The following is a 20,231-nucleotide window of genomic DNA, read 5'->3' on the forward strand; positions in this document are numbered from 1 at the left end:
AATCCATGCATGGATGAAAGACCTCAAAATTATTGAGGCGACTTTTGGCAGTACACATAAAGAATTCTCAATTTTCATTAAATGCTTGCATACAAAAAGAAAATGTACTTTTTATTTCATAATATAGTTTTGTTGCTTCTCAAAAGCCTAATGGAAGTGTCAAAGTATACTTGTCCTCAAACATCCTTATATTATATTGCATATTTCATAAAGAAAACCTTAACTTTGACATTACTGAACAAATAGTACTTTAAACGAAACGAATGTCACATTTTATTAACCACCACGATAATCATCAAATAATAATTAAGAGCTTTTTGGAGGTTTAGAATGAGTTAAATTGTGACTTTCTTGCAAATTAACTATGATGCGAGAAATTGGCCACAATCAAGCAACTAAATCATTTGAAACATTCAAAGTCTAAGTACTCTTTGTGGGAGGGTGGAGTCTCATCGTGCAACTTGATGGTATCGAACCTAGGTCCTCTCATTGGAGCCTGACAATTCTACCAACTATGTGCTATCTCTATCAACTCAACCACCCATATTCAGGCCAACTGCGAATTTGGTTAATTAGTGCCCTTAATCAAATTTAGCTAAGCTATTAACCTTACGACCCAGCGTAATGATTTTTTTTTCATCGTTCAACGCTCTCTCTCTGTCAACGTAAACTCTCTCTCCGTCTCTCCGTCAACGTTCATTTAGCGTTCACTCTTTTCATCATTGTCCTCTCTCTCTCTCTCTCTCTCTCTTAGGGCTTCTGCCTAGTTGAAAAAATTCGATGTAACCTCCTCTCTAAACCACTCGTAGAAAATTCAAGAATGTAGCATGTCGGTAAAGAGTGGGAAGCATCAAGAAGAACAAAAATTTTAAAAAACCAAAAAAAAAACACATGTTAGCAATAAAAACCTTTGGAGCCACTAAACCCATCCTTTTGAAGCCACTAAACCCATCCTTTTGAAGCCATTTAATTAAGCTAAGGTTTGGTCCTCTCACTAGTTAATTAATAGCAAACCAACATTTTGGTTTAATTAAGGTAAGGTTTGGTCCTCTCACTAGTTAATTAATAGCAAACCAACATATTGGTGCCATATTCAAGGGGTTAAGGTCGTAAGGTTGCAATGGCGGAACTGTGGGATGACTCTGCGCTCATCACGGCCTTCAACTCAGCTATAGCCAAATACAAGGTGTACTCCATGGTCTCCCGCAAAACCCCAACCTTTTTAAATACTAGAAAAGCTTTCTATAAGGTTCTTTTATGATGATACATGTCGCAATGACAAGGATTAGGTTAAAAAAAATCAGGCTGCGTACCAACGTACGGGTTTTCGCACTTGCCCTTACGTGCGTGTTTGTGTGTATATTTGTATGTGTATGTATATGTATATGTATATGTATTTATTATAAAAAACACATGTGTGAATGTAAGCCACGGTAGCTTCAGCATGATACAGTTGTCAGGTTTACCAAACAAAAGTAGCTAGGAAAAATCATGCTTTTATCAAATGGAATCATAGTCTGAAGCTTTGTGGGTAGACTTCCATGAAGTAACGTCCTTGGTTAGCTGTACTCCTACCTATGTGTTACACAACCAATAGATTCTCAGTTGATACTATGGCTAGCTTTTAAAAGTCGTGAGAGCTCAATGTTGGATCTAAATAATGGCAATCCTATGTCAAAGGTATGGTATAGTCTTATCAAAGGTTTTAAGATTTAGAGCAATCAAGGCTTAGACATGACTACGCATGTGATTTGGCTAGGGGTAACTCAACTGGTACCATAGACATTTTCAAAGAAATTTGTAAAACTCAGCAGCTTCTATGTCGTCTAGCCACCCTACTGCTCCCATGGGCAGCCTGCAACATCTTAACCTGCTCCTGTGGGCAGCCCACAACTTCTCATGACAAGGGCTGCTTTCTTTCATTTTGGTTCTTTATATGTATTTTTTACAGCTGATTATCCGGGACTGATCCATCGATATAGCACACACACTGATACACAAACATATTTTGGGTATGTGATGCATGTACATTCACTGCATTGGACTCATCTGCACTCAAAACTACTCGGATGTTTCCACAGGATATGCATGGACTATTAGGCAAGAGCAAAACATTTGGCCAGAAAATCACTGAAGGAGAAGGAGACATTGTGAGCTTGGAATCAAGAAGTCATGTGGTTCAGACAGAAGATCAGTAAGTATTAACACTCTCTTGATGATGTATATGGTATGCTTCATCAAAGCGGATGTCTAGAGAAAGAAGAGTTTTTTATGTGTAATTTGAGTGCGGCTGTTAAAGTAAACGTCTGCATGCTGGCAGACTACAACTCTCTCACGAGGTGAAGAGTATAATGTAGCAAGAGGAGGGAGGGGCTCCCTCCATGGCTGGCTGCTCTTGGAAGGAGGCTATATCAGGGGAGGAAAAAGTGGAGGGGTGGGTGGCTGGGGAAATAGCTGGAGGCCTGTGGTACCAAACAAGTCGATCATCCCCTCACGTGAGAAAGGGGCCTGGGCTCCGTGTACTTGCGAAGGTGACCCAGTGCTGCTGCATTTGCTCAGAATCGCCTGCCAAATGCTGTAGGCGATCTTGGAGCGTTGGACAAGGTCCCTTCCACGGTCTCTGCCAGCGGGGTGACAGTGCCCTTGATTACCTCGCTGTCAGCATGCCTGCCAGATCCGGTGCTGCTGCATCTGCTCAGAATTGCCTGCCAAACGCTCTAGGTGATCTCGGAGTGAGTGGATAACGTCCCTTCAATGGTCTCCGCCAGCGGCGTGACGGTGCCCTTGATGACCTCGCTGCACCACGCCTGCCAGATGTGCCAAGCTCTGAGGCTGCTGATAGTTCCCACGCTGGTGGGTGTGGGATTGGGGTCCAGGGTGCTGCTGGGGCTGTGGTGGCAGTGATCCAAAAAGGAGTGAGGTGATTTGTGAGGCTCTCGTCAAGAGTTGTGCTGCAATAGTCCCCCAAGTGATTGTCCTATGTGTGTGATATGTTGACCCCTGCATCTGGTTAAACTACATAGCTTTCATTCTTTAGAAAATTCCTACTTAAGGAATTATACAGCTAGTAAAGTAATATGTTGTATATTTGTTGTTTAGGCATGGAGTGGAGAAAGGCGAACTGTTGCATAAGGAAGAAATTTGTCTTGAAGTCTCTCAGCAGGAGCATGAAGTGCCTCCAATTGAAGCCGACAATAATAACTTGCATGAAGGAACTCCCTTTTTATCACATGATGGGACTGAGTACTCTTTAGATTGGCACGAGCTAGAGCGGCAGCAGATAACTCTACAACTGCATCAGCTAGCAGATCAACAACAAAAGCTAGAGCAACGACTTAATTATGTAGGAAACAACAGCTTGGAAGAGGGTACCACAACTGCTGCATGCAACAATTACGCAGGCTCTGAGTTTTATACGCATCAGGCCCATCCAGCCATGGCTGAGAACTGCTACCAATGCCAGTGGAATGCTTATTACAATTCATCAGGTGCATGGGCCCCCTCAGCAGCTTCTTGGTCAAATGGGCTCGAATGTCGACATTGTGGGTTTGTGAACAAATATCAAGAGAGTACCAATAAACCTTATGAGACTTCAAGTGTTTCTAAGACATCTCCAGATGCATCTGCTTTTCCAGAGATCGTTAGGGCAGCAGTTGCAGAGGTCATGAAGGCATCAGGTAGTTTCTTTGACTCTAGTGATGTGAAGCTTATGTGTAGGCTTGTCATGCAGGAGCCATTTTCTTTCTGGTTCTCATTCTCATTGTTTTAACAGAAGCACAAAAACTTACGGGAGAGATGAAGGAGAGTTCACATGCTGGTTTTTCTGATGTTGCAGTTGCATGGTTTCTTGCTGGTTTTCATACTTCCAGGTAATTGTTGATATCTTGTCATAGACAAAAACTCTTTTCGATGAGGCAACATGCACCAATGGCTAGGAAACAACCCCCCCCCCCCCCCCCCCCCCCCCAAAACCAAACACCCACACCAAACAAACCCCTGCTTTCTCTTTGCGGAGTAGTTGCTTCACTGATACAGAAGTGGATAATACAAATCCTGAATGTCACTTTGATACGTCACTTATGCTTTGACAATTACAAGATCGGGAACTTGTTGAAGAATTCTGTCTAGTTCCATCCAGCTACTTCCATCTATCACTGCCTGTCCATGTCTGTCCGGTTCCATCAGGCTAGCTCCGTTGGGTTCCATCTGTCTACATCGACTCTGGAATTCTATTGATTCCCTCTATCAGGCTGCTCTGTGCTCTCTGCTGCTGTGTTTGCTTAGGAACAGGGATGGCTTGAGATATGAAGAATTGGGCCGGGCCGCCGGGGCCTACCTTTTTATAGGCTGATTTCCTCTTCATGCTGGTTGTGGGCTGAAAATGGGGAAAATAATGCCTTTTGTTCTCTCATTAGGGAGTCTTCACCCCTTGGCCTTACAGTGACCTTTTTAGGTTTCAAAGGGCAGTTCCAAGGCGTGCACAGCTCCTCCACAACCTTTGAGAGTCCCTGTGATTGCAAGGCATTTGCTTGATAGATTGGGTCACTTGCTTTTTCTTTACTTACGGCAAGTGCTTTATTGAATCTTTGGTCTCTGGGTCTTCTTTGACTTTTTTGGACTCTTTTAGTCTTAAACAGAGCATAGAAACATCCTAGTTTTTGGCTTCAAACCCTCTTTTAAAGTTTTTGGCTTGTCCATCTCCATATAGCCATTTGCCTCCAGGCTGCCTTCTGTCATTTTAAAGCCATAAATCTAGATCCACGATCGACACTAGATACGGGCATAGTTGCCAAGCGTTTCATGAAACACGTTTCAAAAACGTTTCTTTCAAATTCCAAACGTTTCAAAAACGTTTCATACAAAACATGGGGTTACAGGCCCCAAAATTTATATATAAGTTTATAATATGTAAAAAATATGTTGCCTTCCTTGCAAAACAATATTAAACATGCATCATTTACACATTAAAACATGTTTTCAAGTTAAAACTAAAGAATCTGGGTAAAAAAGGCTTAAATCATACAGTGCGCAAGTGGACATGAATGAAACTTGTTTCATTCGTATGAAACGTTTACGAAACGTTTCGTTTCATTCAAACTGAATGAAACACGTTTCATTGTAACTATGGATACAGGCACAAGAGCCAACCGTATCAAGAAAGATACTCTAAGGATTTGCAAAAATAAAGAAGGAGCATACATAGCCACAAAACATCTTGCCATGCCATTGGATTGCATAAGACACTAACCTTATGATCCATAGTGTTTCACACACTGAGCGGTGGAACCAAGGTGTGAACACAGGGATTTTCCACAGAAGAAAGCTAGAGCATTTTATTGGCATGGTTTGGCTTGAAAGATGGCCATACAACACGAGTAGCATGGGATTTTATTCATCAAAGTGACTTATAATATTTATAAGTCGCTGTGTTCACATATCATTAATGATGGGATGGACATATTATTGTTTTTGGGCATGGAAGGTGGACAGACGGAGGCGCCTAGATGAAACTTGGACATCAAGCCAAGAAAAGCATAAAAGTTGATTTTTTTGGGCTCAAACCTGGAGTACAAGCCAAGAAAAGCATAAAGTTGATATTTTTGTGTTAAAACTTGGAGTACAAGCCAAGGAAATCATAAAGTTGATATTTTTGGGCAAGCTTAGCTATTTTGGGCAAAAAGGAGCTGGGGGCTTCTCTTTTTGCCATGTGCATCCCTCTTGGAGTTTCTCTCTTCTCTTTTGAGCATGTGCATGCACCTTCAGCCTTGTGCAGTCTCCCTCTCTTTCTATGCTAGTCAACAGCCATACATCACCTTCTCTCTCCTCTGCAAACTGGCTGTACAGCCATACAGCACTCTCCTTCTCTCTCTACGCTGGCTGTACAGTTGGCACAGCAACAATATATTGGTGTAGCAATTGTACAGAGGCCGTACAGGTTCACATGTGTGAAAATCGGGGGCTGTTTTGGAGGAACCTGGGACAATTTTGCGAGCTCTTTTGGGGCTGGTTTATGGCTCTGTTTTGGGGATGATTTGGCACGGAACTCGGGCCTGTATTGGGCTCCGTACCGGGCTGTTTTATGGACAGTTTGTGGGCTGATTTTTGGGACTGTTTTGAGACAGTTTTTGGATGGCCTTTGGTGTTGTGTTTTGTCTTGGCTTTGGATAGATATTCGGGCAAGAGATTTATGCTGATGCTTTGTGGAAAATCCGGTGTTGTATGCACCCGCACCTTGGTATCTTGTAAAAGCTTCTGTGTAAATAAAGTTGTTCCTACGGGGGGCCGGCCGTTCCGGCTCAATGGTGTGTTTAATATTGTTTATGGTTCTTCCGTTGTGTTATCATGCTTTGATTGGAATTTGAAGTGTTGGTCTATACTATTGTTCTGGGTCTCCGCTTCCTACTTGTGACAGTGGTATCAGAGCATAGGCTTGTTCCTCGCCCTTCTCATAGAAATGGAGGCGAAAATGGACGCCATTAACAGAAATCACACATGGAATCTTGTTCCTCGCCCTTCTCACAGGAAGGTTATTGGCGTCAAATGGACTTATACAATGTGAAGTTTCTTGGCGATGGTTCACTCGACAAATATAAAGCCCGCTTGGTGGCTAAGCCTTAAGGGCTATGCCCAGAAGGAAGGCGAGGACTTCTTGGAAACTTTTGCTCCCACTACTAGGTATACCACCATTTGCATTGTTCTTGCCGTCGTTGCTCACTTCTCTTGGCCCATCTTTCAAATGGATGTTAAGTCCGCCTTTCTCAACGGGACCTTCAAGAGGAACTATGTGTTGAACACCCCCCTGGCTTCATCCGCGATGGCTTCGAGGACCATGTTTATCTTATCTAGAAAGCTTTTTATGGCCTTAAACAGGCTCCCAGGGCGTGGTACCGAAAAATTGATGCTTTCTTTCTCTCTCATTCCTTTGAGAGTACTCATGTGGACAGTAACCTTTATGTTTTGATAGAGGAGGATCACATTGTGATTATCATTTTGTATGTTGATGATCTTATTCTCACTGGATCTGAACCCGACCGCACTGCTATGATTATGGATCTTCTGAGTCATACCTTTGAGATGACTAATCTTGGTCTACTTCACTACTTTCTTGGCATGGAGGTCTAGCAGTACCCACAGGGGATATATCTCTCTCAACAAAAGTATACTTCTTAGATTTTGGAGAGGTTTGGTATGAAGATTGTTGCTCATTATCTTGCCCTATGGACACAAATCAAAAGTTGAGTAAAAATGATGACTCTCCATCCTACCATGATCCCACCCAGTATAGAGAGCTTGTCGGCTCGCTTATTCATCTTGCCATTACTAGGCCCGATCTTGCTTACAACATTAGTGTCCTAAGTCAGTTCCTCTCAGCACCACATATTACTCATTGGCCGGTGGTTGTCCGTGTTCTCCGATATATATAGGACACCTTGACACATGGGATTTCATATGGCTCTAGTCTTGATTTGGTTGGATATTGAGATTCTGATTGGGCTGGTGATCCAGATACCTGGAGGTCTACTATGGGCTATTGTTACTTACTTGTTACCAGACTCATTTCTTGGCAAACGAAGAAGCAGCCTACAGTTGCTGGTTCTTCAACAGAAGCAAGGTATCGTACTTACTTTGCGCCTTAAAATCTGCGCAAGTAGAGTTATCTCCACTGAGTAAGAGCCTTCTCCTTCAGGAGACCCCTCACCATCTGAATCTTCTGGGCATTTGGGAAAGGGTGAAACTTGAAGTGGACATTCCATTGGTTGAGCCAAGAGTCTACAACCTGCTGTGCTCTCTAAGCGTCCGGTGTGAAAGAAGGCACGACTACAACAGTACCAGTACCTGAAGTAGGGGTTGATCCAAGCATGACCCTCTGTAGGAGTACCACCTGGTCCCGCAACTGTTGAATATCAGCGTCCGGAGTGTGGCCATTTGCTCCTCAAAGTAAGATTCTCCACTCTCCTCCTCCTGCTCTCCACATCAAGTTGATGGTGCTCCTCATGGTTTGATAGGTCGTCATTAAAGTGAAGCGTAGGCTCCATAGAGGTAAGAAAGAGGATATAAAAGGTGGTACAATCCCTGAGTCCCGGTCTAAAATTGTGGATCTCCCTACGTTAACCTATTGTCAATACCAACTGAAATGCCTATCGGTTCAACACAACTCTCTCAAGGAATTAGACAAGTAAGCCCTAATCTCGGATTCACCTCTCCAATCGGACTCAAAACATCTGCAATGATACCAATTGCTAAGCTCCTATAGGACCACTTGATACACAAGCTAAACACACCAGGTTAGAACATATAGAAGGATGCAGGCAAACTCACCTCCCAACTGTAGATTCCAATCCCCCCCCCGAGTCAAGGGCTAAGGTTCCACTCCCCATAGGCCAAGCCAGTCAACCTTGGTGTCCCATACTACTAGAGCCTGTCCTAAGGGACCTTCGACAAGACCGCGTGTGACCCGCCGTGTCCATGCCAGGAGTTTGGTCCAGACATAGACCATTAGCCAAGTAATATGGCTAAATGAATCTCAATAGCCCATAAGTCACTTGTATAGTGATTCCTACCACTATAAATAACAGTCTAGCTATAAATAGCTAGTAACCAATTATCAACAATAAAGAACCCTAGCCACCTGTAACTTGCTTGCAGTCTTCCCTTGATCTCAAGGCTCCTCAACCTTGACCAGATTAGGACATAATCTCGAGGATTAGTGTTAGATACATAACATACTGATTCTGAATTTCAGAAATTAAAGAGAGTAAAATGTGCTTTTGAAGGAGAAAGCACAGACGGAAGCATAAATAGTAAACATATGAGAGAGTGCAAAGGAGATTGAGAGAGTTGGACAAGTCACAAGATCACCTTTTATAACATCAGTAAAGCTTTACAATGGCAATGGCAATGGCCAGCAACTGAATGTTGAACTATGTGCAAGGGAAGTGGATAAATGAGTGAATAATGGGAAACTCCTTATATAGTGCAAGAGGGAACTGGCCGATTGTCTCTAGGGTTGGCCGACTGGCCCTGGACAAATAAATAGGAGAAAATCCAGTAAAATCCTAGATAAATAGTAAAGCCCTAAAACATTGAGATGCACAATTCTAACACCCCCTCTGTAGCTCATAGTGTGCAAGAGTTGGAAGAAGATAAGTCGATGAAGATGCAACCATGGACCCTCCAGCACCGCGAGTATTGGAATCACCTTGGAGAGAGCACTCGCCAACCTGTTTCCTCGAAACAAGATGCCATCACGAACAGCAAGGAACTTTGCTTGGCCACGAATTCCTACACAAGTGTGCAGTGAACTCCAAAAATAGATGATGAGCTGTTGGACATACTGCGCCCATAATCCCCAAGAGTGGATGGTGAACACATCACGTCCCAAAAGCCTCGAACAATGAACTTGGAACAGATCGAGTTCATAATCTCTGTTGTACCAAAGATAACCATGTCCTGCTAGATGTCTAATGCTTGGAACTCCAAATCACGGTCCTCGTGCACCAGTAAGTGGAGCTGTAAGCAGCCCCCTCTCCCGCCCACAAGCCTGCTCTAGCTGGAAGCACATGGGGAAAAACTGCATATGTGCTAGAGCAAAGGAGATTGAGAGAGTTGGACAAGATCACCTTTTATAACAGCAATAAAGCTTTACAATGGCAATGGCCAGCAATTGAATGTTGAACTATGTGCAAGGGAAGTGAATAAATGAGTGAATAATGGGGAACTCCTTATATAGTGCAAGAGGGAACTGGCTGACTGCCTCTAGGGCTGGCCGACTAGCCCCGGACAAATAAATAGGAGAAAATCCAGTAAAATCCCAGATAAATAGTAAAGCCCCAAAACATTGAGATGCACAATGCTAACAGCTTTTTCATGCGAGGAAAGACGAGAAAATATGCCAAAACCATAGTGGTTGAGTACTTTAGGTACGGTACGCGTACGGTACAAGTACGTAAAGTACACATCAAGATAAGTACTTTAAGTATGTTCACGTTTTTTACTCTCTCTCACTCTCTCTCTCTCTCTCTCTCTCTCTCTCTCTATATATATATATATATATATGTATGTATGTATGTATGTATGTATGTATGTATGGATGTATGTATGTAAATTAAGAAATATCTAGCATCCATACAAAAATAGCATGAAAGACAATGGTAATACTGAAATGAAAACTAATCTATTAACTACTGAGCAATGACTGCTGACTAAAATAATTAAAAAACAAACCAAATAAGTTTGTACATTGAACCTCATATTTGGTACGAACACCTTATCCGTACGAGGTGTTGTATATATGGAGTGGTATGGAAAGTATTGAAGTACACATCGGATGAGTACGGGTACGGAATGCAACTAACTATGGCCAAAACCACCCGCTAATGGAAATCATATTGTGAATCCTCGCAATAGACCGTCTCCAAGGTTTCGTTACGTCTGGAGAAGGTAAACACCTCTAAACCACGTTTTTATAGGTGAAAAACACCACATGTGCTTTCGCACTATTAATAATAGGGGTGCCTTTTATAAAAGGACTAGAAGGTACTAAGAGTTTTCCCTATATACGTTTTTTCTAAAAAAACGTGAGCTTTCTGTTTTAACTTGCCCTATACAACTGCATGCCACCTCTTTTGTCCCCTTGTCATTACTGCCGATGTGCTGTAGCGTGCGCTGCCTGTTGATGTGTTGCTGCCACTGCAGCCGTCGTATGAACCATAGTTTCCACGAGTTTCGGAAACGGGGGTGCGGAGCACGGCGGGAAACGGAGTTTCGGAGTTTCGGCCTTCGGGAAGAAACGGGGAAACGGAGTTTCGGTTTTAGGGTTTAATACATACATATATAATTAATAAAAACATTACAAAAGCTTGAAAAATACATCTTTGCTCAAGTTCAATGTCAAAGACTCAAATGATAGATCAAAATTCAGAAATGACAACTGTAGGCTCAAGGCTCAAGCCTCAAAAGAGTCAATACAAAACAAGATCCATCATCCATCATCCATAATCCATATGTATAGACTATAGTAAATACAAAACATGATCAAAAAATATCCACGTGGCTGGCAGCAGCTGTTGGCATGACAAAATCCTAGAGCTAAGCGCTCCAAAAATCACTCATCAAGATCATCCATGGAGGAGTCATCCTCCGACTCATGAGAGTCAGGCTCAGATGAAGAAATGGTAGGATCGTGGTCCTCTGCCTCTGCTGAAGTGGAAGCGATGGATCCCCCCCTCTGCCTCTGAGAATGGGTTGTGCAGCGGGTGTTGTGGCTCGGCACTGTCAGCTCCTCATAAAGCAAGGTGTACATATCACGCTCATTCCGTGCGATCTCTGGGATGAACCTCTCCCTCCTGATGTCAATCTTATCCACATTCACCTGCGAAGGCTCCGGATGTCGGGCATTCCTCTCAAGGAGCTGGAGGTTGCAATGACAAAACACCAACCGCTCTAGCTGAGCGGTACTCAGCCCATTCCTCTTCTTTGTATGGAAGAGGGCCCAAGTGCTCCAATTCCTCTCGCATGGACCTGAACTGCAATCTTGTGAGAGCACTCGAATGGCGATGCGTTTCTGTTATTGAAATGCACATACAATTAGAAATTAGAACTAAGTGGAAACAAGAAAGATGCACATTGTACAGTGTACTATGTAAACTGTAGTTAAGGGTAGTGAATTACCAGCGTGGGAGCACAATTTCCATACTTCTCCCACCATGAGACAGGCTGTAGCTGAGTCTCTCGACCAAAGCTCCCTGTCTGGTTGCGAAAGGCCAAGAGATCATCCTCTATACATTTCAGCATGTGCACATTACCAGATGTCAAGATCTGATGTATGTCATGAAGCCTTCTTCTAGCTCCTCGTTCTCGTATTGCTCCTCATCTCGCCACAAAGGATGTAATACATGTGCTACTGCATGAATCGGCTTGTGAAACCAATCCCATCGCCGATTCCACACAGCCTTGATTTCATCAACCCTTTAGAGATCAAACCATAAGATAAAAAAGGACAAAAAACAAGAGTCAAGAGTCGAGACCAATGTAAAGACTCAAGAGTAAAATCAAGATAAGAAGTAAAGCAAGGGTAGCCATGACTGAGGAGACTTATTGCTCTGCTCTCAAAGGCCTAGAGTACTGCCCTCCATGTTTGTAATGCGTAACACTGTGTAGATGGGGTTGAGAGTTTTGATCAACCCCTCAACCTCTACCCACCACTCCTCTCTCATGACATCACGCACAAAAGCTCTTGCCTTGGGGCTCTCTCTCTCATCCCACTCTAGTCATTCATTTGAGTAGACAGTGCGTACCAACTCTCTGCGGACTCGCAGGAGTCTCTCAAGCACAATGAACATGTATGCAAATCTGGTGGCTGCAGGCTGCAATAGCTCAAGAGTGCTGTAGGCCCGATACATGCTCAAGACTTTTGGCCTCTTCTTCACAAACTTCACCATGCTTCGTCTGGTGCGAAAGATGGCTTCAACCCATTGTATTTGACCTATGTCCTCAATCAATAAGTCGAGGCTATGTGATGCACAAGGGGTCCACACAATGGCTGGAAATTCATCCTCTAGCATAGAGCCCATAGACTTACAATTACTTCCATTATCTGTCACCACCTGCACAACATTCTCAGGCCCAACTTGCTCTATAGCCTCCCTTATATGTGTCCAAATAAATGCACCTGTAACTGTGAGACCTGGGAGGGAGGCATCAATGGCTTTCAAAAACATAGTGCCTTTGCAGCATTTCACCAAAACATTGTATACATTTCTCCTGCGTACATCTGACCACCCATCACACAATACAGTGCAGCCATACTTTTTCCATGTTTCCTTCAAGGGCTGTAGCTGCACTTCTATGCATGATTTTTCCCGCGTTAGCTCTCGTGTCCGTAGAGCCTCAGATGTAGGGCCATCCCACTCACATCCAATGCGGCTGATGGCCCTCATGGTCTTCCTCCATTGATTTGTCTTGGCCACATGAAAGGGAATGGCACACCGTATGAACATCCGGGTGAGCTCCCTAGTTGCCTCTGCAATTGCTTGCTTTTGAAATCCTGCTTGGATGCTAGCCCTTTGTACAGTATTTATTGGAGGGGTGTCTTGTGAATGTGATACATCACCTGGCAAAGGAGTCCTCCTTGCATGCACACCCGACACTGAGGTAGAGGAGAAATCTGATCCTGTGTCTCTGCCTCTGGCCCTCTTTGCTGCTGCTGCTTGACTTGAACCAGCTTCATGCTCTTGACCACCCATTGCTGTAGATACTTCCTCTTCAGGAATGGCCAAACGCTTTCGCCTCCACATTTCAAGGCTTTTCCGAACATCTAGAGGAACAGAGGGGCATGGCCCTACATCTTTGTTTGGAACATGAGCAAGATGGTCCTTCACACGGGTGACACTCCCCGTTTTGACCAACCCACAATATCTACATCTCCATTTCCTGGAGCCACCATATCCTGCATAACCCCCCACTTGCTCCCCATGCTGCCAAAAAGCATCCGGAGTCCGAGCCATGTTACTTAACTTACTTGTGCGGTTCGAGGTCGGGAGACTCAGAGAGATTCGAGAAGTGGAGGCTGTTTTTCTGGTCCTGCAAGCTGCGAGCAAGGTGCGACTCCTCCTTGCTTGGTAGAGCTTAGATGGCAAAGGTGGAGGCCCCAAGTAGAGGTAGAGGGCGTGGTAGAGGGCTGATGTGGAGGTAGAGGGGTAGAGGGTAGGGTAGATGGGTAGAGCAGCTCCAAACAGGCGGCGGAAACAAGCGCGCAAAATGCTGGTGAAAAACAGCACGCGGGTTTCTAAACCCTGGAAAAATAACGCCTTGGAAACGCCGTTTCTAGAAACGGAAACGTTTCCGAAACATTTCCACGTTTCGGTGGGCCGGAAACGGCGTTTCTGGAAACTGTGGTACGAACAGTAGTATAGCCACTTGTACCACATCGCAGACCGATACGGATAGCAGCCAGTTTATCTGCTGTTGTATGCCCTGTAGAGTCTGTATGCAACCTCCTGATACACAAGCTAAACACACAAGGTTAGAACATATAAAAGGGTGCAGGCAAACTCACCTCCCAATTGTAGATTCCATCAGAAATCTTCCGTGAGCCAGAGACCAAGGTTCCACTCCCCATAGGCTAAGCCGGTCAGCCTTGGCGTTCCATACTGCCAAAGCTTGTCCTAAAGGGACCTTCGGCAAGACCGCCTGTGGACCTGCCATGTCCATGGCAAGAGTTTGGTCCAAGCATAGACCATTAGCCAAGTAATATGACCGAATGATTCTCAATAACCCATAAGTCACTTATGTAGTGACTACTGCCGCTATAAATAATGATCCAGCTATAAACAGCTAGTAACCATGGATTATTAGCAATATAGAACCCTAGCCACATGGAAGTTGCGTGTGGCTTCCCCTAATCCAAGGGCTCCCCAACCTTGACGAGATTCGGACCTAATCCGGAGGATTAGTCTTACGTACATTATATATGTGCTCCTTCTTCTTGGTGGTCTTGTTTCGGGTGCCATGACTAGGTTCCAGTCTCCATGGTTTTTGTATTGGTCCCATTCCTAAAGCTACCATTATCTTTTGGGCATCTTGGAATTCAAGAGAGCATGTTCACATATGAAAACAAGGAGATGTGACCTTTAAAGGTCACTTACACACCATAAGGGTGTGTTCATACATGAGGGAAAAACCCGTTGATACGCAAAGGTAAAAAGTGCCCCTTGTGGAGAATTATTACTCCTAGTTCACACATCACTTACAAATCCCCTGTTAGTGATGATGTGAACATGTATAGAGTGAGGGCATATGCTTATGCGTAGTGCTGTATGTGAACATGCACTAACTCCAGGGGCACTTTTGTCCTACGGGTTTTTCCCTATGGACATTTGTTGGTGTGAAAGGACACCTAGACTAGGTTTATTATTATCACTTGTACTTGTGTGAATATACGTGCAAGTACTTCTCCCCCTCTCTCTCTCTCTCTCTCTCTCTCTCTCTCTCTCTCTCTCTCAATCGATTTGCTTCTTTTGGGTGTGTGGGCTTCCATTGCTTCACAAACTCTAACAAAGGAGAAGGTTTCTGCTTAGAATATGTACAAAGCTTTCATATAGGGTGCATAACAACAAACCTCAAATCTGCCTGTGCAGTCAAAATCAGCAAACTCTATTTTTAGAAGTTCATGACCTGCTTGTACAACTGAACAACCCAGCCCTAATCGAGTTTTGTCATTGCACGTGTGTTTGCTCTGCTTTGTACATCAACTCTACAAATTTGAACCCGTTTGGAGGTGGCTATATAGTGCTGATGTGGCATTTTGTACTTGCACATACAAAATCGAAACTGCAAAAGTTACTAGAATTTGGGGCTTTTTTGATTTTGGGTTCTTGAGCTTCTTGACATTGGTTATCTACGCACATCACTATCCCTATGTCGACAAATTATACCTTCAAGTGCAAAATCAAGGCTTTTTCCCACTCTTTTCTTTAGTTTCTTGCAACAGGTTTTCGCAGGACAAGTGCATGTGATTGCATTTGGTGGCAGTTTGTGCAAATTGTGCTTGGTGGTGCTCATAAGTGCATATTTAGGTTGCATACAAGATATTTGTGCCTCTTGTTGGTTGTGCATTTTGCAAAATGGCACAGAATGCAACAGATCCAAGAGGACAAACTTCATGGGAGCAATTACGCCTTGTGGAGTTTAATGGTCAGGAACTTACTGTTCGCCAAGGGTTTGTGGGGGTATGTCAATGATGATGAGCCTCGTCCTGTAGACATTGCACCTACCACTCCTAGCAGAGGTGCTCAATAGGCTCCATCACCTGCTCTTGTTACTTAGGAAATGGGATGCACGTGATGCTCGGGCCATGGCTTTGATCTCTTTGTTTGTCAAGAGATTAATTGTTCTACACATCTGGTCATGCAAGACTACAAAGAGTGCATGGGATGTTCTTGAAACTGTGTATTAGTCAAAGAGTGAGGCCATAATTGCATACCTCAAGAAAGAACTTGAGAATTCGGGGATGCATGAAGGTGATGGTATGGCAGATCACCTTATGAAGATCTAGGATCTTCGGGAGCAGCTGCTTAATATTGATGAGGTCATTCTTGAAAAGAAACTTGTATCGAGGACATTGTAGTCGTCCTACTTGAATTTCCACACTTCTCTTACTTTGTCTTTGAGGGTAACCCACAATTTGAGGAGTTGGTGGGTTTGTTATTACAGTAGGAGCAGACTAGGAAGAATAAATCTTCCATCATGTGTGGCAGTGACCATGTCTTTGCTGCCAATGACAAAGGCAACGGCAAGGCAAAAGGTGGTTACTATAAGGTTTATTTTGAATAGCCATCAAGCAAAGCAAAGAGTGATGTAGATCAGTCCAAGAAGAAGGCAAGTGTCATTATTGCAAAAAGCTAGGGCACTACATCAAAACGAATGCAGGAAGAGACAGGCCAAGGAGAAGAAGAAAGAATTTGGTTTGGCAATGGACACTTCTAATGCTCTTGCACGTAAAGCTAATGATTCAGCTAACTTTGCGTAGGAAGATTGAGCTTTTTTGGATTGAGTTATGAGGCATCACAATAACAATTGTCTTATAATGTTAATGAGAAATAGGGTATATGGTATTTTGATATTGTTTTGTGAATTGTGTGCACTCTTTTTGCGAAATGGGTACATGCTTTAAAGATTGTTTTGGGAAACACAGTTAAACAATTGAGTGCCTGGATTCAAGGTTTGTTTAATAACCTTTCTTGCTGGCCCATGTCAGGTACTTGTCACGAGGAGGCGAATCGCAATAAAAACCTCAAAGCTTGGACTCCAGTCAGCTAGCCTATAAGAAAATCGGAAGGCTACATTGACAATCAAAACCAGATGAAGAGGCCAAAGACTACGCTTTTAGACCAGTTTTTAAATACAGTTTGTGAGGGAGGAACAGTTTTGGCCCTTATTTAGTTTGGAACTTTTTGTAAGCCTTGACGTGATGCTTGGATCTTGCTTGGGTGACCAAGTAATAGAGACTATCCTTGTTGTCTTGTGTAATGATTTTCGTTAATCCTCAGGTATCATTCTGGTTGGTTATTGTGCATGATGCCCATGGGAGCTGCTCCCACCTTGATGTCAGCCCATGTCGGGAGTTCTATCAATTGAAAAGCTAGTGGATGTTACAAGATGGCTTTGTTTCTTTAAAAAAAAGGGGGAAAAAAGGCCAGTGTGTTTGATCTTTATAAGCTTAGCAGAACTAATGTTTCCCAGCCTAGGTATGAAAAAGTCAATCCAATTAAAATGGAAGAATCTCAAAGAGGTTCATCACCTCGCATGACCCTCATCTCACTCTTTATCCACTCATTCCCAGGACAAGAAATCCTCATTTTGACTAGGAACGCGTTTGCATTAGATATGCGGAAGAGCAATCGTCAAGTTCAACTTTTTACTAAATCTGCGCGTATAGGTTGTATCATTAATAATGAGGTTCTTGTGTGACAAAAAATGATAAGCATAAGTTGAAGAGGTGATGTGCGTCACATGTTTGTATCATAAAAACTTGTAGTTAGACAAAATGCAGCATAGCTGCAATAGCTGCCAAATCTCGTAGGAACAATGGCCTTTGTAACCCTCTCACATTTCTACTTTTTCAGTGCAATAATGCTTTAAAAAAAAGACACTTTTTTCAATTGAGAATGTATAAATGAAAATGGTGCTGCTGGTCGATTATAATTATTTTATGAGAAATTTAATCCCTTTAAATAAGAACGAGTTTGAATTCATTGAGAGCCCTTACACGAAATGTTGGGTATTTTGGGCACTGCTTTGCAAGTTGTCTTTTAAAAAAATAAAAATAAAAAAAGTGGAGCATTGAACTAAGGGTTCTCATGTCTAGTTCAAATTAGCATTGCCTCCTCAATGTAAAATTTTGGTTACTTTTGGTATCACCTTTTGGAGCACTGCCCAGATTTATAACTACGATGTATGCAAATTTATTCACTGTACGAATAAAGTGCACTACAACATTTATTATTATTATTATTAGAAGAAGAAAAAAAAGCTTTTCATAACAATGATCCCAAGGTTATAATAGCCGACTTGTGTGCGTTGCACCAACTTCACTTACCAACTTCTTTCACTAGATATATGAGGATTTGTTTGATACATGTGACTCTGCCTTCTAGGAGTAGCCTAAAGAGAGGAAACCAAATCATGCTGAGAAGTAATATGCTTGCTAGCACCATTATAAAAATACCAAACTCGTTGATCTGTTAATGCTATACATACATCATGGACAGAAGGGTCAACTACGATGCACAATGAATGCCCAATCATATTGTGTATAGATCAACGGCTCCTCCTTTTCAGCACTTGGTATTGATGCATCAGCCACCACAGCCATGCCCGACTCTTTCTTCTTCTTCTCTAGGCTTTTTTTGATAGTTATATTTGCCTTTCTTCTTAGGCTTGTCATCCCCTTTCTCGACATCCTCACCAAAAGACTAGGCTAATTCTGTCTTTGGCTTATAGCTACCATAAGAAAAGACTTTGCCTTTACTCTTTTGACTAGCAGCAAATGCTTGACCTCCTACACTTACACTAGTTTGATTTTGCCATTCTTGCAAGAGCACTATAAGCAACTCATCAAACGTAAGGGCATTAGGGTTACCCTTCATTATGAGCCAAAGTATGGATGTAAAAACCTAGTATGAATCTGGTAAAGCTATGAGAGAAGTAGACACCAATGAACTATTCGAATAGGCCTCATCAATACATGCAAGGAGATTTTTAATTCTTCCTAGGAACTCATCTATTAAATCTCTCTCATTCATATGCTCAAACTTTAACTGCTTATGTAAGTAGGCCACTCGTGTCTTGTTATGCACTTGATAAAGCGTAGCAATCGCATCCTAAGCTTGCTTGGCAGTTTTATATGAGCAAATATGAGAAATAATGCTCCTTTTTACGGATAGTGCCACAATGCATATATGTGCGCATCTGTGCCATTCCACCTGGCTTATTCTGTGAAGGTAGATGCATCAATTACATCTACACTAGTGTCACTATCCAAAGTACGTGTACTATATACTATGTTGGCAAGATAGGGTGTGCTTCAATGTTAATAACGACAATCTAAAGCCCTTTAACAACTAACACATCCTATAGGACCACACTAGGTAGTAATTGGTCCCGTCATGCTTATCCTCAATGGAAACATCCCAAATACATCAATGGCTACTATTTCAACCTATAAATAAGGAATCTTTGACATAAAATTCAAATATCCTTACTACCTGCTCCATGTACTGTCAATGCTCATCGAATGCAATCAAGATGGCTGCTGCCAGTAGATCATTGATGACAAAGGAAGCCTACAAAGTACATGAACAATGGCAGAGTGTAGAGCGTAGAAATGTTACTAGCTGGAATGCAAAATCCAATGATAATGATGTCGATAAAGTCAAAGCTGTTGACTGATAAGCTTGAAGATGCGATGTCGAAGAGGCCTTATTTGCATACTAAATGATGTTACTGCAGAAAACCCAAAATCAAACAAAGTAGTTCGAATTGTTGCTTCGGGATGTCTGCAAAAGTTACCTTTGAATGAAGAGGAAGAGGAAGATGCCAAGGATCAAGACAAAGATGGGGAAGATGTTGAGGATAAGAAGATGAGAAAGAAGTTATTGCCAGTCGAGTATGAATCACATGAAGATGGTAGTGACGGCAACCCACCACTTCCCTTTGAGCGCATAGCACATGGATTACGCAGGCAAGAGAAACAATTTCATATTTCTTGCTTGTAGTTTGCAATAACATGATTCTAAGTAAGAATAATAGTTAATAAGAATGTTGTGTATATAGAGAAGTGATGTAGTAGCTGCACAAAGGGGTAAACCTCCTATGGCTCCATTGCGAATAAATCATCGAAGCCTTTAACACCAATCAAGTTTAAAATCCCAAGTATTCACATGCGAACTTCAATAGTCGGTCTCTAATAAGTATATTTGCTTAATAGTTTTTTACAAGACGAATATCGATAGGAGAGAAACAAATGAGTAAAGTTGAGGAATAAATTCTTGATGTTGAAGAAGGTAATTAATCTCAACAAGTGATATCTTGATAATTGACATTTTTTCTCTAAATTTTATGTATGATGTCTAATATATACTATACATTCCAGGTGTCCCAACCTCTCATTTATAGAATATACCCATTGACATAGAGGCAGGTGTAAGCATCTCAAACCAACCAGGTACAAT

The 20,231-nt window shown here is 42.5% G+C and overlaps 1 protein-coding gene across 1 annotated transcript; it reads left to right on the forward strand.

Annotated features, from left to right (window-relative positions):
• The first annotated feature begins 1,030 nt into the window (after nt 1-1,030).
• Nucleotides 1,031-17,061, forward strand: LOC147615144 (uncharacterized). Its single transcript, XM_086779140.1, has 5 exons — nt 1,031-1,186; nt 2,082-2,194; nt 3,100-3,677; nt 3,773-3,869; nt 16,757-17,061. The coding sequence occupies exons 1-5, from the start codon at nt 1,121-1,123 to the stop codon at nt 16,785-16,787; spliced, it is 885 nt and encodes a 294-aa protein (XP_086635266.1). The 5' UTR covers nt 1,031-1,120; the 3' UTR covers nt 16,788-17,061.
• The last annotated feature ends 3,170 nt before the right edge of the window (nt 17,062-20,231 follow it).

The sequence above is a fragment of the Cibotium barometz genome, chromosome 40, assembly GCF_041138505.1.
Source record: "Cibotium barometz isolate CiBa-2024 chromosome 40, ASM4113850v1, whole genome shotgun sequence".
NCBI lineage: Eukaryota > Viridiplantae > Streptophyta > Polypodiopsida > Cyatheales > Cibotiaceae > Cibotium > Cibotium barometz.

Bases quoted from the DNA above. Each gene is read 5' to 3' on its own strand.
- LOC147615144 (XM_086779140.1), top strand. From the start codon at position 1,121: ATGGCGGAACTGTGGGATGACTCTGCGCTCATCACGGCCTTCAACTCA. The intron at 1,187-2,081 runs GTGTACTCCATG...ATGTTTCCACAG, and splicing joins CAGCTATAGCCAAATACAAG to GATATGCATGGACTATTAGG. The intron at 2,195-3,099 runs GTAAGTATTAAC...TTTGTTGTTTAG, and splicing joins GTGGTTCAGACAGAAGATCA to GCATGGAGTGGAGAAAGGCG.